This window comes from Manduca sexta, chromosome 9 (assembly GCF_014839805.1).
Source record: "Manduca sexta isolate Smith_Timp_Sample1 chromosome 9, JHU_Msex_v1.0, whole genome shotgun sequence".
NCBI lineage: Eukaryota > Metazoa > Arthropoda > Insecta > Lepidoptera > Sphingidae > Manduca > Manduca sexta.
Genome location: NC_051123.1, coordinates 1 through 27815, shown reverse-complemented (window position 1 = coordinate 27815; position 27815 = coordinate 1). Strand labels below are relative to the sequence as shown.

General features: G+C 35.0%; 2 protein-coding genes across 2 annotated transcripts; one reads left to right on the top strand and one right to left on the bottom strand.

The window, feature by feature from the left end:
• The first annotated feature begins 1653 nt into the window (after nt 1-1653).
• Nucleotides 1654-8884, top strand: LOC115448089. Its single transcript, XM_030175389.2, has 7 exons — nt 1654-1741; nt 1840-2022; nt 4525-4684; nt 5642-5759; nt 7007-7141; nt 7609-7822; nt 8613-8884. Exons 2-7 carry the CDS (start codon nt 1917-1919, stop codon nt 8765-8767), a joined length of 888 nt encoding a protein of 295 aa, XP_030031249.2. The 5' UTR covers nt 1654-1741; nt 1840-1916; the 3' UTR covers nt 8768-8884.
• Nucleotides 8885-9809: 925 nt separating this feature from the next.
• LOC115448098 lies at nt 9810-26030 on the bottom strand. Its single transcript, XM_030175402.2, has 6 exons — nt 25669-26030; nt 24917-25073; nt 13854-13971; nt 12516-12650; nt 11623-11836; nt 9810-10813 (listed from the first exon to the last, which is right to left on the bottom strand). The coding sequence occupies exons 1-6, from the start codon at nt 25826-25828 to the stop codon at nt 10659-10661; spliced, it is 939 nt and encodes a 312-aa protein (XP_030031262.1). The 5' UTR covers nt 25829-26030; the 3' UTR covers nt 9810-10658.
• Nucleotides 26031-27815: the final 1785 nt, after the last annotated feature.

Sequence of the window (27815 nt, the reverse complement as noted above, 5' to 3'; positions counted from 1 at the left end):
TTGCTACGTGCATGAGTGGGCGTGGAGTGGCGATATCGCTCCATCTCTTTCTTTCGAACGTATCGTAATACCAGCTGACGTCACATGCGTCACAAAGTATTTCGTCTCTTTTCTGTTTTTGGCACTCACCCCTACTACCAAATTTCAATGGCTTGTAACTTGTAGATTTTCATAAGATTCCAATGATTTCTTCTGTTTTAGAATTTATACGATGTACATATTTTATAAAACTTTTAAAAAACCGCCCAAGTGCGAGTCGGACTCGCGCACCGAGGATTCCCTACAAATCTGTAGGTAAGTAAAAGTTCACTCATCGCGACAATCAAGTCTTAGTTATGATATTTTTATTGCAAAATGAAATCCATAATATTACAATATGGAAAGCTGGATGAGCATTAATTACAGACAAAGGTCTAAAAAAATTAGGTTTTCGGAATTTTCCCTTTATATGTGCTATAAAACACTGCTTCGCGGCAAATTTTAAGGTTGTAGGTCGACTGGAAGTACCCTTTAGGTTTTGATTTCCTTGCGAGTAGTTGCGAGTTTGAAAATATGCGGCTTAAATTGCTATTTCTTTTGATTGCGTTGACATAGAAGTTTGATTTTGTTACAGATTAAAGGTATTACAGACCTGATTATTTGATATTAATTTCAATTTAATTCCTCGACGCGTTCATGAGGAAGGGGTAGTAACTTTAAAGTTTGTAAAAATATATTTATTATATGATGTAACTAAAAATTTACGGTTTTCGCAATTTTTCCTTTATCTGTACTATAAGACGTTGCTTCGTACCAAATTTCAAAGATTCTGGGTTCTCGTGAAGTACCTTGTAGGTTTTGATTCCCTTGCGAGCTTCAAAAATTTGCGGCATATACGGCAGTATCTTTTGATTGCGTTGACTTAGAAGTTTGATTTTTTCACAGCTCCAAGAGACAGTAGACTTGAGTATTTGATATAAATTTCAGCTAAATACCTCCACGCGTCCTTAAGAAAAAGGGTCTTGACAGACGGACGGACCGACGGACGGACAGACGGACGGACAGACGGAGAACAATGTGATCCTATAAGGGTTCCGTTTTTCCTTTTGAGGTACGGAACCCTAAAAATAAGTTAAATACCCTATTAAGATCTTTTGTGACCTAGTTTTACAGCTCCACCCAACAGTGTACCAAGATTTCTTACCGACTTTAATGCTAATACTATTTTGTGTTATTTTGCTATGGCTAATTTATTTCTGATGAAAAACTACTAATTAATACTCGTAATATCCTTGGAAGACTTTATTTTCTTAATCACGCTTTTATTAAACATGCTTTTCTCGATATTTAAATGTCAAAAAGATTGTACTATTATCAATGATTGGTTAGCCAATTTCGGCTCTATATAAAATAATGAATTTTTGTACCACAAAATTCAAGGATAGGATTTCTAGTTTTGATTTTTTTTGTGGTGAAGGTTTGACTCCACGTCCTTCACACGGAGTTTTGGACGACTAGGAATGAATATTCGCTAGCACTCCTAATCCAGAGGTTTATTAATATTTAAAGCAAATAATACAATATATAATCTATATTTTTAAATAAACGGGTTTTAAGACAAGGTAATTTATTCCTTTAGATAGTAAATTATAATTACACCGCAGTTGTAAACCTGACTTTGAATACGGAGGCCGTGTTGACGAATATTACAAAAAAACATTCAATCTAAAATAGTCTTTAGACATAATAAAATAAGAGACAAGTGAGAACGCTCATATTATACATAGCTGTTGCTATAAAAATTTAAAGGCTTTTATGCAAATTAAACCTTTAAACGTATAATTTGGAGTATAATTTTAGTTGTCAATATCTTGGTAATATGGAATCTCTGCCGAAAAGACCCGATACTTGAATTCAATGATAACACATTTAAATATATGAGGAAGGAATACAAATTTGAGAAGAACGAAGATATGAATGCAGCAATCGATGCTTTCGAGGACTGGATTGCCAAACAGAATCATTTTACTAAGAAAAAGTACCGTAAGTAATTTTTCATTAACTAAACTATCATAATACGTAGAAGGGCAACAACCAAATAATTTTATGCACCCTTGATATTTTAACGTGACTATCTTGACACCTTGACTTTGCTTTAACAACGTGTCCCTGGTAGTAAGTATCTATATGTGAGAGTTCGCCTAGGTAGGTACCACCGCAATGTGTGGAAAGGTTTGTCCAGGATAAAAGTCCCGCTTCGACGCGACGACACTGTCACTGCTGGTAACCGAACCACCGTTCATAAACACTTACGCCCGAAATTAATAATGTATCTACTATCCAAGACTGAAACCTATCTTAGATTGCCGACTATCTTTCGATTGGCCTCCTATCAGCATGCCAATATCTTAACTCGCCTATCCTTGCTTGCCGTCAACGATAGATCGCTGGCAATCCTTTCCAGATGCGTTCCCTCCTGACCATTCCATTTTATGCAGAATATTCCATTCGTAAAAAATACTTTTTGTATTTTCCATACAAACTATTCGTTTCAATATTTGCCTAATAGGAACAATAAGACTTGGAGTAATAAAAAATATTTTATGTATTTTAGCCCTCAAAAGAAATAATTAATAATTAGTACATGTCATATTTAAGATACAAACTTTTAATTAGTTTCAAAATGGAACGTGAGTAATGTGGTTGATGACATATTTTGACACTGAAGTTTAATAACATTGTTCATAATATATTAATAAATCTTTAAAGGATTTAGTTTTTAGTATGAAGTACGCAGTAAACTCGGTGCCATATAATAATAATTGGACTCTGTACACATTATCCAGTGTTATGGAACAAATTACAATTCCGTTATACATAATTGTTGCATAACTTTAACCGTTTATGCAGCGCACGCAACGGAAGCTCTCAAAAGTAATCAATTTTAGCCGATTTTGTGATGTGTGTGTGTGTGGTCATAGTGTGATGATATACATATACCCTATAATAGCCATCCTCAATAAATGGGCTATCCAACACTACAAGAATTTTTCAATCCGAACCGGAAGTTCCTGAGACCAGCGCGTTCAAAAGAACATACTCTTCAGCTTTATATAATAGTATAGATAATGTATGGATATTTTGCCTATTTCTATGTTTTAACTTTCAACTAATAAAACTATGTTAATTTGTAATTATTATTTTGAATTACAAATGTAGATAAGCAATAAAATAAATAGCAGTGATTGTAAAGGTATTTTATTTTACTAAGTAAAGAAGTTATTTGTTAATGCTGTTCTTTCTCCAACATCTTGATTCTCTATATTGTTCTCATAATTAATAATATCAGCAGTTGATAACTCCACTTGGGTTGGAATTTCCTCTAGCCTGTGATTCCGAAAAATATTGTGCAAAACTGCAGTTGCAATTATTATTGTTTGAACTTTAGGTAAAGATAAACGCAATGTCAATGCAATCACAGGAAAGCGACGTTTCCATGTACCAAATGTCCTGAAAAGATAATATAAATATTTCCTATTCCTCAGCAAAAGTTGATGGAATGGAGAAACACCATAGTTCCTGAAAAAACGACGCAATTGCCCCTTGTTAGTACCTATCTAATAGTTCGGTAGGTACGGTATTGTTTGTAAATAATGTCAAAAATTATTTACCTTGTACATAGAAGTAACACGAATATACGAGATCAGTTTAACTAACACTGATTGGCAAGCAGATTTCGAAAGCCTAATCTAAACGTGAAATCAAACTCATCCAGGGTCTGCATGTAATTAACTCTTTTCATTACCCGTGATGAAGCGCGACTTTCAGTTTCGCTATCAGTATCGCTAGTCCCTCCAAATCACTGTCGTCACTGTCACTAGAGAATATGGATATTTCCATTGCCTTTTCGTTTCCCTTAAAATCAGTGTAAGCGATATTCAAAACATATGGAGTAAACTGAGGAATTGGTCCGATTGGAAAATGCGATTGTTTACAACAATCAAATCAAATGTCAAAACGGGTAGATAGAGTATTGGCAAGCGTAAACTGTCATTTTCAAACAGAGGGTAATCTATGACTGAAATCCGTCCTCTCAAAGATCGATTATTGTTAGAGATAGCTTACTTAATCTATGGATTGGTTATTGGCATGCTTTATCCATAAAAACGAATGAATTATCAATCTTAGATGGCATACATTGGATTAGGATTGGTTATTAATTTCGGGCGTTAGTATGTCAAAAGATGGAGGCACTGTCGTCTTTGTCAAATATTATTATTTTATAGACGCAAAAATTTGTGAAATGTTCGGAAGCTTGTATAAAGTAAACGAAGTAACAAATGGACGGATTTCGATGAAATTTACAATGTGGCGAGAGGCTCCGCCCCTATCATATCATAGGACGGGATACAGAAGGAGTAAATTGGGTGATCTGGTTGTAACTCTGTCTACCTTCTAGGTTATCCTACACATAATGTGTTTGTTTATTTTTGTTACTGTATCTAATCTCGAAACTGTTCATCAACCTTCATATTATTTTCACAGCTCGCGATTATTTGGAAAGGCTTATAATTCTCCAGAAAGGCTCAGTGGAGAGAGCCAAGACTCACATGGAGAAACTGTGCACTCTGAGGACGTTGCTTCCACAATTCTTCGAACATTATGACGTTAAGAAGGATTGTATCCCGTTTATTAATGGTGCTTAGTAAGTAAAGCGGCGATAGCCTAGTTGGGTGTGGAACGGACTGCCGAGACGAATGTCCACAGGTTCAAATGCCAAGAGCACACACCACTGACTTTTCTAAAAATTATGTATGAATTCTTTGTGAATTATCTCTTACTTTAACGGTAAAGGAAAACGTGAGTAAACCTGCATACATGAGAAGTTCTCTATAGGAATATTGAGGGTGTGTGAAGTCTACCAATCCGCATTAGGCCAGCGTGGTGGACTAAGGCCTAATCCCTCTTAGTAGTAGAGGAGGCCCGTGCCCAGCAGCGGGACAGTATATAATACATGGCTGATATTATTATATTTATATTAGTAAGTAACGATGGATCGAGCTATATTATAACATCTGATTATTCTTTCACGTCTTCAAAGTATTATCACTTTAACTGAAGGAAAATATATTACGTTACCTAAATCCCTTTTTTTAAACAATTCGTTGCCACTACCACTACTCATTGGTGAATGGGACAGTTGGTTTCACCGGTCTTACAACCCAATGTCGCCACTAAGGTGTATAGCATCATTCAAGTGACCATTGTAAAGAGCCCTTAACCCTATGTACATCTAACAATTCTATATATTAATAAATTTCAAAGGTATGTAATTTATGGCAACTCGTGCTAGTTTGTTGGACTAAGAGCTACACCCTCTCAGTAACAGAGTCCAGCAGTGGGATAGTTTAGTACACAGCTGATATTATTAAGTAGGCTATGAAAATCTTTATTATTTTTAAACGTTCATGTCAAAATTACGCTATGGTACCTAATGGGTATGTGGACGTCCAGATAGAGTGTTGACTGACCCCTGATGATGATTCCCCAGTCGACATAATTACCTCAGACTGTTTCAAACTGAATATACATAGGCTGATCCCAAAACACCACACTTACGTGGGCCAATACAGGGTGTTTTACACTTTGTTTTATTTTACAGTACTCATTCGTTTCTGCCCAAACTAACGTCCGACCACCACAGAGTATACTTAGCAAAAATGAACAATGTCAAAATGAGTTCAAGTTTGTTTATGAAAATGTACATAATGTGTATAATAGTAAGTACAACGTATAAATATTATAATTAACTTTCACATAATGCTAGAAATTCTAAGAATTTCTGAGGGTATGTGAAGTCGTCCAATCCGCACTTAGCCAGCGTGGTAGACTAAAGTCTAATCCCTCTCAGCAGCAGTGTAGGCCTGTGCCCAACAGTGGGATAGTATATACACTCCCAGCTTCGCCCGTATGAAAGTGTATTCCCAATTTAAATACCCGCTACATATTTACCTACAATAAAAAGCAGCCTATGTCCTTATATGTCCTTCCCTAACTATGTCCATACCAAATTTCATTATTGAATTCAATTCGGTAGTTTTTGATATTACATTGAAACAGACGCGACGAGGGACTTTATTTCACAAGATGCATAAAATTCAATGTTATTTAAATTGTTCAAAATTAAGTTAGAAGCAATTAATTACCCTGCAAAAAGCGTATCTACATAAAATTGATATTAAAACACCACTAGTATTAAATCAGTTTCATAAATATTATGTTCATTATATTTAAGTGGCGATAGCCTAGTTGAGTGTGGAATAGGTTGCCGAGGCGAATGTCAGCAAGTTCAAACCCAAGGGCACACATCATATTATAAAATTCTGCGCTATAAAATTATATAAAATGTATATTCTTTGTGAGTTAGCGCTTGCTTTAACGGTGAAGGAAATCATCGCGATATTCTGCATAGCTGAGAAATGATCTATAGGAATTTTGAGGGTATGTGGAGTCTGTCAATCCGCACCAAGCCAGCGTGGTGGACTAGGCCTAATCCCTCTCAGTAGTAGAGGGGGCCCGCGCCCAGCAGTGTGACAGTATATAATACGGGGCTGATATTATATTATTATTTTATATTATATTTTAAATCAGTAAGAATATACATATTTTTTTTGCTTTGAATGACGAGACAAGCTTGCCATTCGCCTGATGGTAAGCAATAACGATCGCCCATAAACAGTAGAAACACCATCCAGCACCTTGAATTACAAAGTTTTGTTTGATATTCCACTGAGCTCGCCATCGAGACATGAGGTTTTAGGTGTTATAAATAGTAACTACTAGCTACAATGTCCTTCAGAACGGAACACAACAGTGACTACACGCTGCTATTTGGCGGCAGAAATAGATAATGCGGTACCTACGCAGGCGGACTCTCACATATGAGACACCTACCACCAGCACTTATAAGTATTTATAAGTATATTGACGAGAGTATCATTAATTGGTAATATTGATGTTTTTACAGAACGCTGAATACATAAAAGCACACGATTATAGCAATGGAATAATTGATATTGTTGATTTACGCGACATAAATGTTTTGGACATAATAAAGGAAATAAATCTAGTTGAGTTTCGACAACTGGTGACGATAGCAATGGTGAGTTAGTCATAAAGACTTGCACCCTTATGTCGCAGGATAAAGGTAGCTTTTAGCGTGCCTCGGTGGCGTAGTTGTAATGCGACTACCGCGCTGAGGTTTCGGGTTCGAGTCCCGGGTTGGGCCAAAAATTATTCTGAGTGAGATTTTCTATCTTAAAAATTACTCAGTCGCAGCTCGGAGTCAAGAAAAGCGATGTGATACCCTTATACCTTGAAACGGTTTTATTTTTGTAGTGAAGATAATATATAAATGTGTGAAGCTAATGTATGTCTATGACTGACAGTCTAAATTTCAAATTTAACTAAATTCTTATATGCTGGGATTGCAATTAATTTCCATTATAACGATGGCCTTCGCATTAGTGGAGAAAGCTAGACCTAATTTGGTTTCCTCTATTCCTCAGCGGTGAAAAACAGATATAAATCGGTTAAATAACTTAATCCATTAATATCTTTATTTTCCAGGACGGGTTTGGATTCAGAGTAAAGGGAATACACATGCTGACGTCATCATCCACGATCGACATGCTAACGAAGATCATGAAGCAAATGTTCAGCGCCAAGATAGGCGATCGGATCTTCGTGCACAGAACCATGGAGTCGTTGTGCGAGGTGGTGCCGAAAGACGTGTTGCCTGTCGAATACGGAGGAACACAAGAGTCCTTGCAAGTTACACATGGTATATATTAAATTTGGTAAAAATAATAAACGGTGTGCTGGAGGTATCGGTGCTAATAGTGAGGCCCTTCCACAAGACGTAAAATCCGCCATAATTGCCCACGTAAATGTGTTGCGTTCCGGGATCAGCATATGCCTACTCTGTTCAAGCAGGTCGGCATAATTGTGTCGACAGGCGAGGGGTCATCATCATCATCATCATCTCCCTTCCACAAGACGTAAAACCCTCCATAATTGCCCACGTAAATGTGTCGCGTTCCGGGATCAGCATATGCCTACTCGGTTCAAGCAGGCCGGCATAATTGTATCGAAAGGCGAGGGGTGATCATCTTCCGTTAGTCAACAATCTCTGATTCCCACTCCACTGACCATCAGTAGTGGGGTAACTGCCGTGCCCTTGCAATACAAATATACTCCAGAGGATGTGAAATCAGATAGGTAGTCGATAAATATAGGCAAATAATTTTTTTGTAGTTGTAATTATACACGGTACGTGTACGACTACTACGCAGAGGTGCTGGGTTCGAATCTCGGGTCGGGCCAAAATAATTGTGACTAGGTTTTTCTATCTTGAAACATTAGTCACAGCTCGGAGTCAGGAAGTTGGCGGTGTGATACCCCCAGGCCTCGGAAAGCACGTAAAGCTGTTGGCCCTCGCCTAATCCCTCTCCGGTCATGTCGGATTGCCGTCTAACCGAACTGTGACAGTGAAGGAACAGAGAGTGCACCGTGTATTGCACCTGTGTATCATTCTTCCATTCTCAACTTTGTTAAATTATGCTTGTTTACAGATAAATGGATCGATGTTCTATCTTCCAAAGAGTTTGTGGAGTTCATACAAGTGATGAATCAAGGTCGAACTAACGAATCACTCAGGCTGAACGACACAGTCAAAGAACAGTACATGGGCATCGCTGGAACATTTAGAACTTTAAGCGTGGATTAGTGTTTGTACTAAATAAAATGGGGTAGTTTTCTATATTTGATTTAGTTTATTATTTTATTTGTAACAGAGAATAATATGACAAATAAATTCTTCAGCATCAAAATTAGATGAAAAATATAGCAGTTATTCATATTTGAAATATTGTTGGGAGCAAAAGTGGAGGCGTGGTGGGGTTATCGCGCTATCCTTTTCTCACTCAGGTAGCGTTATTGCCAGTGTCACTGGGTGACATCACATTTCACTATTACTGTAATTTAACAACTTCTCTCTCAACCAAATTTCAAAGCTTCGTAACTTCTTTATAATTGCGTGGATTTCGAAAATTCTTTATCCGATAGATTTTTGATGAAAGACATTTTTTATAAATGAATTTTAAGAAAGGCCTCAACTACGTTATTTAAATAACACGAAGAAAGCGTTCTGCTTTTGATGGTCTTGGTGAAGGTGGTTATAAACTAGTGAATTTAAAATTCAATTATTATGTATATTAATAAAAATTTGCTGCCAAATGACTTTAAGGGCATCACTTGAGAACAGCTCGACTGGCTCGACTGACTCCTTTCTTATATCAGAATTATAAAGACAAGGTTTGTAGCAAAGAATAATTTAAAAAAATGAACAGGAAAGGACGGGAATAGTAGGAAATTTGGGTGATTTTATTGAATGAACATATCTTTTCGTAATCATAAATCTTTGAAAGCACCTAACCATTTTTAATAGAAATCTGTGAGATTTTAGTTATTTCCTATGTAATGTATATTTTCCGCGCCCTAATGCCTACTACTACTCTAAGAAAATTCATCGCAGTGGGCAACATCATACTTTCAGTCAGAAACACTCTCACGCATACGCCATATAAGCATTAAACTAAAAATGATAAACAAATCAGATAACTAAAACCAGGATTTTTGGTGAAAATATTCGTATTAGTGGCTTATTTTAGGCACAATGTCAGCAAAGGTGAAGACGATTATGGAGTTTCATTTAGTAAAGCAATGTAATAATGACAATGACAATGTAATTATGAAAATAAAACACATAGTATTCTACTAAATATTTATTAACATATAACATATACTTACAAAGGTAGTTGTGTATTCTATATATTTATATTCGATGTTCCAAAACCAAGTTTTATTGCTAGAGGGTAAACAAAAGCTTTTAACACGAAATATAAACAAAAAACTCACCAATTTTCAAATAATTATTTTTAGGAACACATTATTAAAGTTTTTACTGAATTCAATATTTCCAGGTGAATTAGGAAACCTCCAAACGTAGTATTTTCGAGAAAAGTTCCCCCAAAAATAATAGAGTGCGTGACCAGAAAAATCTATTTCCATCTTAAACGTGTAGATGCTTAAACATCAAAAGTTACCCAAATACATTGACCCCTCAAATTTGGAGAGATACCCCAAACTTGGCAACTGTGACTAAATTACATAAATAGCCAGTTTCCTGATTAACATTAGAACTCATAGTTCATGTTACTTTTACCTTATGGGGTTTTGACTTGAGCTGCTACTTTTGAAAATAGATCAAATTCTGTCATAATTTATGAGCTACAATATATTTGTATACATTTCTGAAACAAAGCTAGAGAGAGCGTACACTGTACATGTTCTTAGAATACATGAAGCGTTTTTTCTAACTTTTACCTCTAAAGAGGTCAGATCACATTTGATTAAAATTAAATGAACTAATTTAAGCTAAGCATCCATTATAACCGGGGCGAGGCGGGCCGCAAGTCCTGCGCGATAAGACTTGCTCCGCCGATCTGTTCGCTGCGATACACCTCTAATGGACGCACTATACAAAACAGGAGACGAATGTTTTGTTCAACGACCTCGTCCTCTTCCTCCTTCCCGTCGCGGCTGGTGGACACTATCCATTAATCTACATTCAAAGACCTAAAAGTTCCAGACAGTCCCAGATCAACTCCATTTAGTTTCTCTTTCAATCTATAAGCTTCGTTGGACACAGCTTTGCTCATTTCTTTCATGTAATTGATATTCTCTTTCGTACCAAGGATTTCGTTCCATTGACCTGGAATGTGAAAAAATATTAACTTCAGATGCCAATAAATAAGATCTTATAGGTTGTCCTGACGTACATATCTATACTTATATATAAAGCTAAGGAGTTTATTTCTTTTTTTGTTTGAATGCGCTAATTTCAGAAATTACTAAAGCGAATTTGAATTATTTTTCACTAATTAGAAGTTAATGCACTCCTGAGTGCCATGGGCTACTTTTTATCCTGGGACAATATTTATGCCAATAAAGATTTTTCGCGCGGCCGGAGTCGCAGACAAAAGTTATTATTGAATTAGAGGAGCATTCGACAACAGATATTCAGGCCGGATTCAACATTTACGACAAAATATTTTTCAGATTAGAAATTATAAGGTCAGACTTATATTATTGTGACAGCTTTTTATACCATCAGAAATGCGAGCATGAGGTAAATAATGAGCACGAAGTATCAAACCAAGTATCATCAGTGGTGAAGAAGGCCCGTGATCGGCAATAGACCAGTATGATATAATAGAGTATTGGTATCTTTACTCTTACTAATATTATAAAGAAGAACGTGTATGAAAATGTTTGGCCGTTTGTTATTAAACGCAGAAACCTCTGAACGGGTTTGGATTTCTAAGGATAAACCAAAACCTAAATTACCTACAGTGTATTCCGATAATTTACTCCAGTGGGAAATACTTCAAACTTTTAATCAGATTTTTTAACAGACGACATTTCTGTTGTATAGATGGCATCATGGATAGCTGCAGTAATAGGGACTCTTGTAGTGGGATGGACTTCTCCTAAAAACTAGTTATGATATAAATAACAAACCTGATATGAATTCAAGTGATTCCTGATCACCACCAAGGTCGGAAGGCAAGATTTTCTTCGGCAAATGTTCGTACAACGACTCTATGTTCATATGGACGTGGATTCTGTTCGATACCTTTGGACCGAACATCTTCTTTACTATTTTTAGTAAGGTCTCGATCGCCTTCGACGATGTTAGTGCGTGTATTCCTTTTATTCTCATCCCGTAGCCTTCCTGTAATTGTATTGTATGGTATTAGTATCATCTGTGCGGAGTGTAGGAGCTTGGAATGCTTTGACCTCGAATGGGATAAAGAAAAGAAATTCAGATGGTACGTTTCATCAACGACTTGATGTCTGAGATTTGAGGGTCGAAATTAGTAAAATGTTATGCAATAATACTGTGGGTGGTTGGGAATGTATAGATTCTGTTTATATGCAAACATTGCACTAATGACGTGAAATCTGCTTTTGTCATTTAATTTTCTGAAACATCTATTGAATTTGAATTCGGTACGGCAGCGATCTGAGGCCCTGGGTTCGAATTCCGGGTCGGGCAAAGTGATATTTGGGTTTTTCTGCTCAATATCAGCCCGGAGTCTGGAATTTGTGCCTGATATGGCGATAGGTTCGCCCCCTATGACATCCTGGTACGGAACACACTTGACGAAAAGTGGGTGCCCTGGTTGCTCATCTGCATACCCCTTCGGGGATAAATGCGTGATGGTGTGTGTATCTATTGAATTCACAATTAACTCCTAAAATTTATCACTAAAATAACTTGAATTATGAAATCTATATTAATATGTTAGGAATAATCTTTAAACCCTTTAAGAGCACATTGCGTTAATTGTGGAGTGTGAGATTTGGCATAATTAAAGCTCATATAAAGAGAAAATGCATAAAATACTTACCATTAAAATGGTAATGAAATGATGCAACGCAATGAAATCTGCCGCAGCGATGAGATCCACCATATTAGTCAGTCTGTAGTCAATAACAGCCACAAACCCGTTGCAATAATCGTGCGCTTTTATGTACTCGCTTACCTGAAAATAATAATCATAAATCTGGATAAAATCAAGAAAATATTGGTGGCTTGTCTTATGCGGGGCGTTTGGGAAGGTATCAATGTTTATTTCTGCCGCTAAGTGTGTTTCGGTTTGAAGGACATTGTAGTCAGTGTAATTACTTGGCATTATGAGGCTTAATGTGTTATTTCTCACAGTAATGAGTGTAGTGCCACGCAGTACTTTGTAATTCAAAGTTCTGTATGATATTACAGTTTATGGGTTGCCATATCGCTTCCCACCAAGCAAGCGTGTTCATCTTGTCATTTAACTGCAATAATAAATAAATCTATACTACTATATAAATCTGAAGAGTTTGTTTGAATTAATGTCATATAGTGTTGTTTCGAATGGAAAATGTATTTTAGTATCCGACAACCTATTTATTGAGGAAGGCTATAGGCTACGTAACATCACTCTGTGATCAATAGTACCGGAGTGTCAATGAAAAATGTTGTAAAAATAGGGTAAATTTATATATTATATGAATGAGATTATTGCTTCCAACTCGGTGTACACATCTTTGGAAGAAGCCGTTGTTAGTATTAAAATAAGAGGAAAGGAATAAATAAGGATTATCACTTCATTAATGTAGTGGCCGGATATCAGGATTCAGAAAATTTGGGTTTATTACACGTGGCAATGAAAGATGTGCATGTTTTCGATCATGTTTAAATCAGTTTCTATTTCTGCCAAGCAAGGGTCTGTGAAATTAATTGCTCTGCATTTAAATTAAACTATTTTTCGGATTTTATCGCGGTTTTAATATTTTACTTTTCTCCCGACGTTTCGAAGACTTTGCAGCCTTCATGGTCACGGGGGGGACTGAGGTGTTGTTCATCCGCAAAGTCAAAGTTACAATATCTACGTACATTTTACAAATATACAACTGTTTTTAATATTTAGCTGTTGGTGGTCCGGTCTACGCAGAATGAGCTCACAGTGACTTGAGTCACGTCACGGTCAAGGGACATGGGCTCCAACGGACCGCGAAGAATTGGCAGGCCGGCATAAATTTGCCGATCAAGAGATACTTTCATTATTTGCCGGTTAATATTTTTTTTGGTCTGCACATCACTTAACATGAGGTGAATTGAAGGCACTGCCGAGCCCTCAAGAAAAAAAGGCAACTGTACATAGTTAACTTATGATTTTAATATAATCAAAATCCATGGTACTTACCAGAATACCATGCCTGTAGCATTCCATTAATATGTTCGAAGTAGTTCTCTCGCTCAGGAACCTGCCCACGTACACCCTGTAATGATCTTCAGTGAGATCTGGAAGTACTGCGTCAACACTGAAATATTCAATGGACATTTTTAAAAACATCATTCTCATCATGATTTCTTGTGTTTACATGAATGTTAGGCATTGAAACAAACTGTATTTCGGATTATATCGCGGTTTTTTATATTATAATTTTATCCCGACGTTTCGCAGACTGTAGCCTTCATGGTCAAAGGGGGGAGTTAGTATAGTTTTATTTCAACATCATCCTTGTCTTTTACAAGGTCACTTTGACATTAAATCACTAAACTAAACCTTATGCAGCTACCGATAAAAACTAGGCGAAGTCGTTTCTCCATCATGATTTGAAATTGGACTAAAGCTTTAAAACGTTTGTTTATATACTGGCACGCCAAAGTGACCCTGATGGTAAGTGAAATGGTGTCCAATAGAATGTCGACTCGAGAGATGATTGCCCCTCGGCAGTCGACACAATTATGCCGGCCTGTTGGATCTGGGTACACAGGGGCTGAACCCGGAATGCGACACACTTGGATCACTATGGCGGGTTTTAACTCCTTGTGTACGGTGGTCGCTATCAGGGCGGATATAACACATATGCTATCACCAGCAAAATTACAGAATGTTACAAATATTGTAAACAATTTATTAAGAGTAATGCACGACCCAATGGCCGCCGGAACTTCCTTAAGTTTCGGAGTCTTACGTCCAGACTTTAGAGTCATTTCCCTGAACGAACCCAAACTCTGGACATAATAAATAATTAAACAATTTGCTCTTCTAGTTTGAGCACGCAATGCATTCGCGTCATTATTTCTAGCAATTATAAGTACGAAATTTAAAAAAAACATGGATATCTGTTAGGTATAATTGGACGTTGGTTAGAAATAATCGCAGAAACCGCTGATCCTATTTGCCTAAAATTTGCCACAATATTAGACCATATCCTGGAGTAGGCCATACGTCACTTTTAATCATGATAATTTGCTAGTGCAGTTAATATTTGAATTTTACTTTTAAATTATAATTCTTAAAACGAATGGCACTTATTTAGGGACTTTTGTAGAGCGAAAGTTTTCTTTTGTTTTCATCCGAGCAAAGCCAAGAGCAACACCTAGATCTTCACAAATCACACTACACGAAACCCACAAAGTACTAGAATACCACGGCAAGAAACCAATATGAAACATGTATTTGGCTTAAGTATATCAAAGATTAAAAAATACACGTCGAATTCAGAAACTCGCCTTTTTTTAGTCGGTTAAATACAACATACATGGTGACTAATAGAAATTTCCCGTCAACAAAACGAAATTAGTGACCTCATTTATTTCCCACCAATCATGTGATTATAATTAAATTTTGTAAGTTTACCTCCTAAAGCGATTGCAAATAGGGAAGCTAAAAGTTTAAAGCGAAAGATTCGAAATGAAGATTGAAAACGCAAACACCTCCGACTTTTAAGCTACGTATGTATTCTTAATTAATTATCATTCGTTTTTACTGGTGAAGTAAAACGTCGGGAGGAAACCTTTACAACAGACGATGCTCCATAAGAATATCGAAGGTATGCGAAGACTAAGGCCTAATCAGGTGTAGATGAGGCCTGTGTGCTGTGGGCAGTATACATATATATTATTAAGATACTTAAAATTTGTGTAATTTCTAATGTATTTGTAGACAATACATTACTATTTGTAAACTTTACACGCATTCTTAAATAATACGCCTATAAATCATCCGAATACGTTAGTCCGGTTTGTGGTAGTATGTATTTTATATCCGCTCGAATAGCGACCACCGTACACAAGGTGTTAAAACCCGTCATAGTGGCCCACGTAAGTGTGTCGCGTTCCGTGATCAGCCTATGTATATCCGGTTCCAACAGGCCGGCATAATTGTGTCGACTGCCGAGGGGTAATCGCCGTTCGTTAGTCGAAATTCTATTGGGCCCCACTCCATTTACCATTAGGTGCCTTGGGGTCACATTGTCGTGCGTAGAAAATATATATTTTAATTAAACCAGTATACTTAATCAGATACTTTATGTTAATAACGGAATAAATTTCCTTTAAATTATCTAACAATATGTAAATAAGATAAAACTTAAAACATACTTTTATGCGCTATTAAGGACCTGTTACACAGTTTCGAGCAAATATTATTTGACCATTATCATATTAAACAGATAATGTATACAATACTCATTTTATTACAATTTACTGGTTGCGCCTCTGCATACCCCTTTGGGGATAAATGCGTGATGTGTTATTTGGGAGCATAGATTAGATACATTTGTATTTAGTCGGCTTATACATTTCTGTGATGTGTACAGTTTACGCAGAACACAAGCATTATAATTTTAATATTATATCTAAACCTGTGAAGTCATTAAAAAAGAAACAAAAGATAGATGGCGAAATGTGGGTTGTTACACCTCAGCTTGCCGCTGCGGGAAAACGCATGATGTTATGCACCGATGTGTCTCCAAATATTATTTTATCATGACAATCGACATGCCACTTATTTTCAACTAGAATTTCATCATCATTATCAGCCATATAGAGTCCACTGTTGAACATACACCGGAACATAATTAGAATTTAACGGTTATTAATTTATAACGCATACATAAATATGTTGACTGACTCAGTTTATATTTGAATTAATAATAGTTTTTATGACCATAAAATCCTTCGGCTTGCGCACGAATTTCTGTGAATTAACATTAGTTAACAAGGAAGGAAATTTATACGGATATTTTATATTTCTATACTACGTAATTGTTTTATACTATTATATAAATCTACTTTGCAGGGTTTTTGTTTGTTTAAACGCGATAATTTTAGAAACTTCTAAACCATTTTCAAAATATTTTACGTGATTATTTTTTTAAATTCGGACATTAGACAAAATGTTTATATAAGAAGAAAATTATTAAGTATTATAATACTATTATAATATTTTATTTATTTTAAAGTGACATGTCGATACTAAGTAAAACTTAACGAATATAATATTGTATGTTAATCAATTAAATAAATAAATTTAAGTAATTTTTATACATAATGACTTTCTATGTTTACGCGAATGTTGGTCATTAAAATATAACTATTTACTGATTTTATTGTAGTTATTTGTGTTATTAATAGCTTTTGCTCGCGGCTTAGCTTGCGCGAAGGAATTTTCCGGGATATTTTTTTTTCAACTTACTTGATTTTTATATTATGACCAAACTATACAAGATCATTATAAATTCTAGCCTATGTGTTACTCTGATGTATAACCAATATTACTGTAAAGTTTCATCTAAATAAGTTTAGTAGTTTTTTCGTGACAGAGGAACAAACATACATACATCCATCCTCAAAAACTTTCGCATTCGTAATATTAGTAGGATTTTCTCCCAATGTTTTGAAGATTTTGCAGCCTTCATGGTCACGGGGCGGACAATGGTAGGCAACGGCTTGGCTGTGCCTTTGGCATTGCTGTAGTCCATAGGCGGTGGATGGTTACCATCAGGCGGCCCGGTCGCCCGTTTCCCTACTAAGGCAATAAAAAAACAATTCTTGGCTACATTCCCATCAATATATTAATAACTAGCTGACCCGGCGAACTTCGTAGATACCGCGTAACAGTCGATTCTTTATTTTTTTTATTTTTTTTAATACTTATATATAAAAAAAGAAAAAAGAAAGTTGATAGGTCAACAATTACAGTATGTAAAAAAATAAAAATTATAAAACACTTAAAAAAAATTCTTTCGTTCCATCTCACGTCACTCAATTGTTTTGCCTTGTCGGAACCCCTCCACCATGACTTAAACTTTATGGTATGGTATTAAAGTTCAAATTGACTTTTAAGTAGTATTACAAATCTATTGTATGGGAATATAGAAAAGTGTTGTTTTTAGACCTTTTCAGGCAATTTTTAATTTTTTTGCTCTTCGCAAGAATATTATTAAAAAGAAGTAGCGAAATAGGTTTAGTTGCTCTCGAAATTTGCGTCTAGCAACACATTCAGCGATTATTTTTTATATTATAATCAGCCCAGTTTCATTTTTGACATATTCAAATAATATAAACTTGAAAAAATTGCAGGACGCGAAATTTTGCTTATTCATCCACATTCTACACTGTGGCGCTTATGTTCATTTTTGCCACTTTTAGGACGTGAACATTCCTTAGTTTAGTGAAATATATAGGTACGCTTTACATCGCGTATTGCAAAAATACTTTCGTGACTATCCAAAGGGCACTAAAATTTGAGGCTTTACAAGGCTTTATTTTCCACTACGTGGCGAAATATTGCAACCGTGTAAGAAAGGCTCGTTGCGTAAACCATATCGCGATGTAATTTTGTTCAGCGCCATCTATCGGCAAAATATATACATAAGGCGTGTGAAGGGTGATATTCTAGAGTAATGCTATTGGTATTGAGGATTATTAATGATTTGAATCATAATTACGACTAAGTATTTCTCACGGCCCCGTATGCCTTTACTCACGCTTTTTTATCCCCAGAAGGGTAGGCAGAGGGCTACTTTTGGTACTCTAGCTATGTGGAATTGTGTCAGAGTGAAGTATTTATTTAATTAAAGTACAATCACATCATATTTATTAAAAACATCAAGTATCAAGTATCACAAAGTATCAAGATTCGATATATATGACGCTTGATGTGTACACATCATTAAGTACAATAAGTGGAAGTGATTTAAAATTTGTTATGGTTGTCATTTTAACATACTTAGCTATTGTGATGATTTTTTTTTACTGGTGTATTTACGTTTTTAATTTTGAGTCTATCGCCGTTGTGCTATCATTCCAAACTCTACGTTAGTGCTAAGTAATAAAACTCAATATAATTTGCCGGCCTGAGAACCGAACCCGAAGCCTCAACGCGGTGGTGCCCACCTTTCGTCTCACCTGAATACTACTATATCTACTTTCTACTTATATATCTGAATAATATTAATAACAAATATTATCATTTTTGCCGCTGTACCACTATATAAATTTGCATGCTGTATTCTTCTATAATTAAAGAGGCACGTCACAATGTTACTTGTACAAATACTACGACATTGTTTTCATTATATGACGTGTATCCTTCGTTGGAGGTCCTTAAATAAATAAATAAATACACTAACTGCGTAATTTTGAGAATTAAAATGACCCTGCACGTTTATAATTTGTTCTATAAAAGCATTTACGATACAAAAACACAAACAAAAAAGGGCTTTGTTAACTTATAAATAGCTCAGGGCTGGTTTTATAAGTAGTTTTTATTGCGTCCTAAGTTCAAAATGAGGTCATTGCCATATTTGTTTTATATTTTTTTTTATTATTGGTGCACAAAGTGACCCTACTGTATCTGATGGTAAGTAGAGTAGAATGTAGACTGACGAGAGATGATTACCCCTTGGCAGTAAACGCACCTGAAAATTCTTATCAATACTTTGCTGCTATAAAAAATAATAATAAAGAAACCGAAAAGTATTCCGAGCGGACGCTCACATATAAGCGACTTATTTAGAACATTTTATTTGAATAAATACATACTTATGTTTTAATTTAGGATGTGGATATGTAATTTTATGTCATATATGTATATGATTTTGTAATTATATTTTTTATTAAAATGCAAAATAAATGTGAACTAGTGATATAAATTCGATTATTAAATTTAATATATTTACACTCCTTTATAAAAACTTTAACATGTCAAATCTCGCATTCATCCGTGCGCGAAATATTCTTAAAAACGATGTAAAGTTATTGCTTCACGTATTATTATGTATAAATAAATATATTAAATTAAGGATATGCGTAATTTTCCTGCACACATGATTTTTATTGTATATATATTTTATTTAAATACAAAATGAATATGAATTATTCAATAAAATAAATTGTTAGAGTTGTAAAGCTAATTGACTTTTAGCAACATTTTTTTGCCAATACTGGTGGTAGGTCTCTCATATGTGAGAGTCTGCCTGGGTAGGTACCACTGTAATGTTTATTTCTGCCGCCAAGCAGCAGTGTGTATCCACGGTTGTGTTCTGGTTTGAAGGGCATTGTAGCCTAACTACTGGACATAATAAGACTTAGCATCTTATGTCTTAGGATAGCGGGCGCAGTGGAATACCAAACAATACTTTGTAATTCAAGGTGTTGGATGGTGTTTCTATTGTTTATGGGCGGGCGTATCGCTTACCATCAGGCGAAAGACAAGCTTATCTTGTCCTGCAAATAATAGTATAAAAAAACTTTTATAAATATTACAAATCAGCTGAATTTTCTTTTTTTTTAAACTTACTTAATTTTTTTTAATGATTGTCGCTTAGATCATTTATTACGAACGCCGATATAATTCTTGGAAATAATATTTTAAATTTTTATTTGGTTGGCTGGTTTCCTTAGTGCGTCATTTAGTATTAAGTTATAATTTTTAACGAAATATGAGAAAATGAATTATTCTGTTACCTTCTAATCTATACATATAAAATAAAACCTATTTCCTTGGTCACGCCGTGAACGGCTGGACCGATTTCACTATTTTTTGTTGTGTTTGTTATTGCCAGGAGAAGGATCTTATGAAAGAGAAAAAAATCAAAAAAGTTGCGCGGAAAATTAGGAAATTTAAGAAAACTTAACGAAAATATTAATTTTATATAACTGTCAATTGTTTGAAATAACTGTCAGCGATTGACATAATGCGCGCTGCAAATTCATAGTTAAGACGGGACAACGTCTGTCGGGTCAGCTAGTATGTTATAACTGCAAGGTACACAGCATTCGTCATCCTATTATTGTTTAATATTTTCCCACAATAAAATATATGTATAAGTTCATACCGTTATCCCCCAAGAGGTAGGTAGAGATTTTAACAGTGAAAGGTGTCACTTATTTTATTTGATGGTTCATGCCGCAATAAGAGTAACTGCCTAGATGACGTAGTCGTATTGCATGCACGGTATATATAACCACTAGTCTAAAGTTCCGGGTTCGATTCCCAGGTTGAGGAAACTGATACTGGGGTTTCAATGTGTAATCATGCTGCATGCTCATTGTGGTGCGAAATATAATGAAAAACACACGAGTTACGTCTCTGCCTTCCGCGAAGATAAGAAGAGTGAATTTATACTTGTTTATGTCCACTATAAGGTTGTCAAGAAACATATACGACAGGTTATGTTAAACTATTGTGAGCATGAATATTTTTTAATGCGGTAGATTTTAAGTTCATTCACTTGTTGGTTAAAACATTTTTTGTATTAGGCTTCGATAAAAAACCAACGCTATAAATAATTTAATTATAGACATTATTTATGCTAATATAAAGCTGAGGTTGGTTTGTTTAAACGGATTTGTCTTAGAACTGATTTATGTATTTTTAATAATAGGAAACAACCTTTTTAGAGCTACAAACCATTTTTATATCAGCAGCGAATATTAACGCGGTCGAAGTCGCATGACGAAACTAGTTAATTATAAATATGAAAGATTGATATGATTTTTGGGTTTTGTAGTATTTTAATCTACCTTTCATAGTTTTATGTTTAAAAGCGTATTGGAATCGTATTTCGTAAATGTATTGTGAACATTTGTTTTTACAATTTTCGACTTTACAAGCATTTAAACCTCTAATGCCCATAGTCTTTTGATCTTTAGAAGCAACAGGACCGATTGGTATCAAATTTTTTTTACATAAATTCCCAAATTTTTGCTGATTACAATTTTTTTGTGAATTATTACGTGCTTTAACGATGAAAGAAAACATTGTAAGGAAACCTGCATACTTAAGTTCTCTATAGGAATTTTGTGGGTGTGTGAAGTCTTCCAATCCGTACTAGGCCAGCGTGGTGGACTAAGGCCTAATCCCTCTTAGTAGTAGATGCTCATGCTCAGTACAGATGGAGGGTATAAAATATATGGCTGATATTATTATTATTATACATATTTTTGAATTCATATCTTATTTTGTTTTTTAAATGATTGACAATTTCGTAAGAATGACTCGTTTCCAGAATTCACCCTATGTTAGGCTTGAATAACAATCTTTATTGCAATGTTATTACATCTCTCACGCACTTATATGAATGTCAATGATAAATAATCAAATAATAATAAAGCCTCTAATGACTATTTGTATGATCAAACATGGTGTGCGTGCTCATTCAATAATGGTTCCTATTACGTAGGCAATAGACATTCTGAGTCAGCGTTCCAAGCACCTTGATTTTATTTATTTCTGCCAAACACATGCACAAGGTCACGTCACGCTCGAAAGGTTATGAAAAGGCGAAACAACGCCTTTATTCATAGAGATATAAGCCCTACGATATGATATGTTCAGCGAGCCTATCACTAAGATGATGGTTGGTTGATTAAACGCTATTTTATGCTAGTGAAGGAAAACTTGTATATCGCCGGATAGCGTATATCTTACACATGATCTTAAACCCCCTATAGAGGCCCACGTAAGTGAATCGGAAACAGCTTCTATAAATCCGGTTTCACACAGGCCGGCATAGTTGTGTCGATTGGCGAAGGATAATCAAATTTTTAATACTATCTGGACAGCACTCAGCTTACCATCAGATGCAATGGCACTTTACCGCGATAGAGAAAAGGTGTTTTTCGAGTCGAGTCTTACAAAATATTTGCCATATCTGGACCTCAGGACTTCTTTGTTGAGCGCCTGAGTATGCCATGACTAGTCCCGAGGGTAATGCAATTAAAAGCAAACTCTGTAATACCGAGGAAATAATTTATAATCGCCCAATTCATAGAATAAACATCTTGTGCTGTCGGACTCCTCAAATTACTCTGGAATTCTATTATTTCTTCGAGTTAGAAAGTTAGAGAGAGAGAGAAGAAATGAGAAGTATGTATGGAGTGGACATCATACTTTAAGTTTCAATGTGGGCATTATAGTTTTTTGGTTTATGAGTCGGAAGGTGCTAAGGTTTTAATAAGGAAATATTTTATAATATATGTATAAATAAACAAAAAAAAAAAATTAAACCACATAAAGCGGACAACGGTAAAGAGGATGTACGAAGCGACATGGTCATGAAATTGTGGTCAAGCTCCTTAATAAAGTGAAAAATAAATAGTAGCTATGAAAAAAAAAAAATCATAGTGACGATTCAACATCTGTTTACGCAGCCTGTGAGAAATAAACCGGATTTTTTATCATTTCCATTTGAATGTTTGATATCTAAATGTCATATGTAATATTACCTATTTCTGCGTGTTCTAATAGTATCAAAAACTACAACAATTAAGAGTTTTTTTTTTGTTTTCTTTTAAATGTCGAAGTTATTATGTTAATAAAAATGTCATGAATTACCACTAGGCATGATGAACAGCAGATACTTCAACGGCAAAGGATTCGCGTTATAATTATAAAACCTAGATTTATATCGACGGTTGGCAAATTGACTTAAGCGAAAATATGTTTTTCCAAAAATTAAGACATGATTCAAAATACGGAGTTAATGATTTCAGAAAGGTCTCTTGGCTATAGCCTATATATTTGCATACTGTTGCTAGGATGTCGAAATATATTGGCCTTAGACATTAAAGACTATTTTTGCTTGTCGACAACATTATCAATAGCACATGCAACTTGCACTCGCACGCGATATTCTCATAATTATATACATCGCGCCTTTACCTTTGTTAAGAGTGGAGTTGTTAACACTCGCACTTATTAACTTACTTCTTCCATGTCCTAGAGCCGGGATTATTGCCATTTACTGTCTACTAATTGTGAACGTGGTTTCGCCCGTAAAAAAAGGAATAAAAACAAATTCATAGTGTTGGAGGTTTACTTGATATATCTCGTTATATTATGACCCAAATTACGTAAAATCATTATAAATTATAGCCTATGAGTTATTCTGATGTATAACCAATATTACTGTAAAGTTTCAACCAAATCCGTTCAGTAGTTTTTGCGTGAAAGAGGAACAAACATACATACATCTTCACAAACTTTCGCATTTATAATATTAGTAGAATAATACAATACTTTGAGCTGATATTGAAAAGAAAACCCTAAAAGCATCATTTGGAAAATGAAGAATCGGACGGCCCAGTAAAAATAATTGTTTTAATAATTAAAACTTTTCGATTGTAGATTGCGGTGATAGCCTAGTTGGGCGTACAAAGGACTGCTGAGACCAATGTCCGCAGGTTCAAATGCCAAGGGCACATAAATATGACTTTTGTAAAATTACGTATGTATTCTTTGTGAATTATTGCTTACATTGACGGTGTAGGAAAATATTGTGGGGAAACCTGTATACCTTAGAAAAGTTATCTATAGGAAATTTCTTGCTTTAACGGCGAGGAACATTGTGAGGAAACCTAAAAAGTTCTCTAAAGGAATTTTGAGGGTGTGTGTCTACTAATCGGCACTAGGTCAGCGTGTTGGACTAAGGTCTACTCTCTCACTAAGAGATAAGGCCTATGCCCACCAGTGGGACAGTAAAAAATATAAGTCTTATATTATTATTATAAGTTTTTGATCATAGTGCAATTAAAATCATTAGCATACAATATTTACAATAATACATATCTCGCTTATTTCGCATATTATTGATTGTTACTTTGTATAACTTCTAAATTTATATTTTATTATTCTCTACATACTAACATTAATATTTTCATTATGCTTTTATTGAAACAAAACAAACATGTCGCCTTTATCCTCGAAAGGGTAAGCAGATTTGCAACCATAACCCCCAGTTTTCATAGTATGAATTCTTTCCTATGGTGTGATAGAAGGCGAACTCAACGCTGTATGGAGCGCAAATATCAGACCCCACCTGATACTGAACACAAAAACCCTTATCACTTTGCCTGACTCGGAATTCGAACACAGGACATCATTACGGTTCGTAGGACACAGTAAAACTACGCCACTTAACCCAGCCTAGTCCAGTTATTCAAGTTTATTAAAATAAGTAGTATACGTACTAGTTATTCTCCATAATCTCGAAGTCATTTTTTGCGTCGTGTTTTTCAAAAAATTGTGGCATTATCGATCTTAAGGAACATAGTTTGTCGATTTGTGTCTTCGCCCTCTCCACAGATCCTTTGAGTAAGATTATGGATCTTTCCAAGAATTCCCGAGCTGTAAGTAAAAATATATTAACATTCTAAGCTAATTACAACTCTATTACGATTTACATGAATAAGAAAATTGTATGAATACTTTTTAGTAGGTTACCTATAAAAGGTAGTTGATAATTTGTTTATTTGCCAACTATACACAGAGCGAGGTTGATGCTATTATTTAAATAGCTATTAATGGATTTGAAACGTCTGGACTGAAATTAAATAGATACATATACAATTATTAAACACCAAAAATGTGTACAACAAAAAGTAAGATAGAGACCATTATTTTTTTTTAAATAAGTCTTTAATGAGTTTATTATATCACAGTAATTATATTCAATTAAAATAATCAAATCTCAATCAATAATTTAAAATTTAATATGTTCATTTAATTAGACTAAGTGGTCATTTTGTACTTTTTAAAGTTTGCATTTATTTTATGATTTATATAATTTCAATTTTCTGTTAGAATAAGATATATATTTTATTTAGCTAATAGTGTAGTATACACCTGTAAAGATTTGTTAAATAGAATAAATACCTAACAATGTGAATCTCATATGTATGCTTTGTGTGATAAATAAATAATTTTCAAATTTTGGACTTACAATAATCTTTCTTGGTCAAATGCTGTTGCTTAGCCAACCAGGCCTCCAAGGAGTCAATAGCCTTATCCATGTCCCCTGGCTTGTCTAGATTATACATTTCCTTTATAGTCATCACCGTATCAGGGTGGAACTTCAGTAATTTACTGTCCAAGGAATCCATTGCGTACCACCACGTAAGACCAACCGCAGCCAACTGACGTATAATTACTATTTTCTGTATATGTTATCGAATGACTGTTCCACGATTTCCACGTTGACTCACTTAGACAGCCGCTGTTAAATCTTCAAGGATTTTTTGGTTCTTATCTTTAATATTTGGAACGCTTTCCGTAATTTACTATTTTTTTATTATGTTATAAAAAAATTGTATCATTTTTACGTCTGAAAAAGATTAAGGTTGGTTTCTGAATATACAAAACAGACGCTTTAATCCTCGAAAGGGTAGGCAGAGAGGTAAACAAGGCACTTTTCGCTATGTGTGTTCTGCAATATATGATTAGCGGTATCGTCAGAACAAACAATCATTATATTTTATTTTATTACGTCAACTGCTTAAAATACGTCATTAGCAACCTATTCTATTATGCTTGGATAGTTTGAATGTAAACAATGAATACTTCATCATAATTAATTTCATTACATATTTATTCGTAACGCAAATAGTATAAATACGTGGCGCGGTTTCATCCGCTTAAAATATCTTTTTTATATAACATTCCCTTATGTACCTCTTTGGAATAAAAAGTAGTCATGCTAATGCAGTTCATGGTCTGTCTTTTTACCCCAAATGTTATCCAAATGTGTTCAGTTGCTGCGTATTTAGACATTGTAGCCAGTGTAACTACTGGACATAAATACTATCACATCTCATGTCTTAGGATGGCGAGAGCACTGGACTACCTTACTATAAGGTAAATCAAGGTGTTGGATGGTGTTTCTACTGTTTATGGGCGGTCGTATCACTTACCATCAGGCGAACGGCGAGTTCGTCTCGTCATGCTCAATACACGTTGCCTACTTTAGTTATTTTGTTTTAAATTAGCCTTTATTTTAACCTTGTGAGTAAAGTTATATGATTCATTTGTATGTATAATTTGAAAGTATTCCATTATGGAAATAATGCCAGCTTAAAAATATGTCTTTATCTATATATACATATTATAAAAACAAAGTCCGTTACTGTCTGTATGTATGTTATCGATTTTCTCAAAATCTACTGAATGGATTTTTATGAAATTTGCTATGGACATATTTCAAGACCCTGGTAAGGTTATAGGCTACTTTCTATCCTATTTTATTTTGGAAAACTCCTTTACACTGGCGAAGCTGCGAGCAAAAGATAGTGATAGTGAATCTTTGTCAGAAAATGAGGTGGAATTACTTGAGTTTGAGGACCGGTTCTTATAAACCATCTCAATTTTAATCATCCATGCAATCCCGAGAATGGACCAATTAAAATTTGTAGACATTTCAAAAAACTTTATTCTTATCAGTCAATTTGCGCGATAGATCAAAATATACAAATGGGAAATATATTAAAAAGGTGGTAAAATAATAAACAAATAAGCGTAGTTCTTAAAGTAATAAATGCCTTGATGGCCTAGTTGTATTACGGTAGGACTGGCAGTGCTGTCTCGGGTTCGAGTCCCGGGTCTTGCAAAGTGATATTGGGTTTTTCAGTATCAGCTCGGAGTCTGGAATTTGCGCCCGATAGACCCTATCATATACATTATTATAGGCCTTCTATCATATCATGGGTTAAAACACACACGGCGCAAAGTGGGCGTACCAGGTACATCTCTACCTACCCCTTCGGGGATAAAAGGCGTGATTGTGTGTATAAATAATATTGCAGATCGTAATTACAGCAATTATTACAACATGCGGTCATGGCCTTCGCGTTTGCGATTTTGCGTAACAAGAAGCTATTTTATAATGTGAGATCGATTATTGGACAATAATAGTACATAAGTCATACGATATTTATTATACGGCAGCGTGCAACATTAGTGTTATCACTGTCACTTAATATAATACAATCATATCATACCAATATGAATAGCGGCGATAGCCTAGTTGGGTGTGGAACGGACTGCCAAAACGAATGTCCGCAGGTTCAAATCCCAAGGGCACACACCTTTGACTTT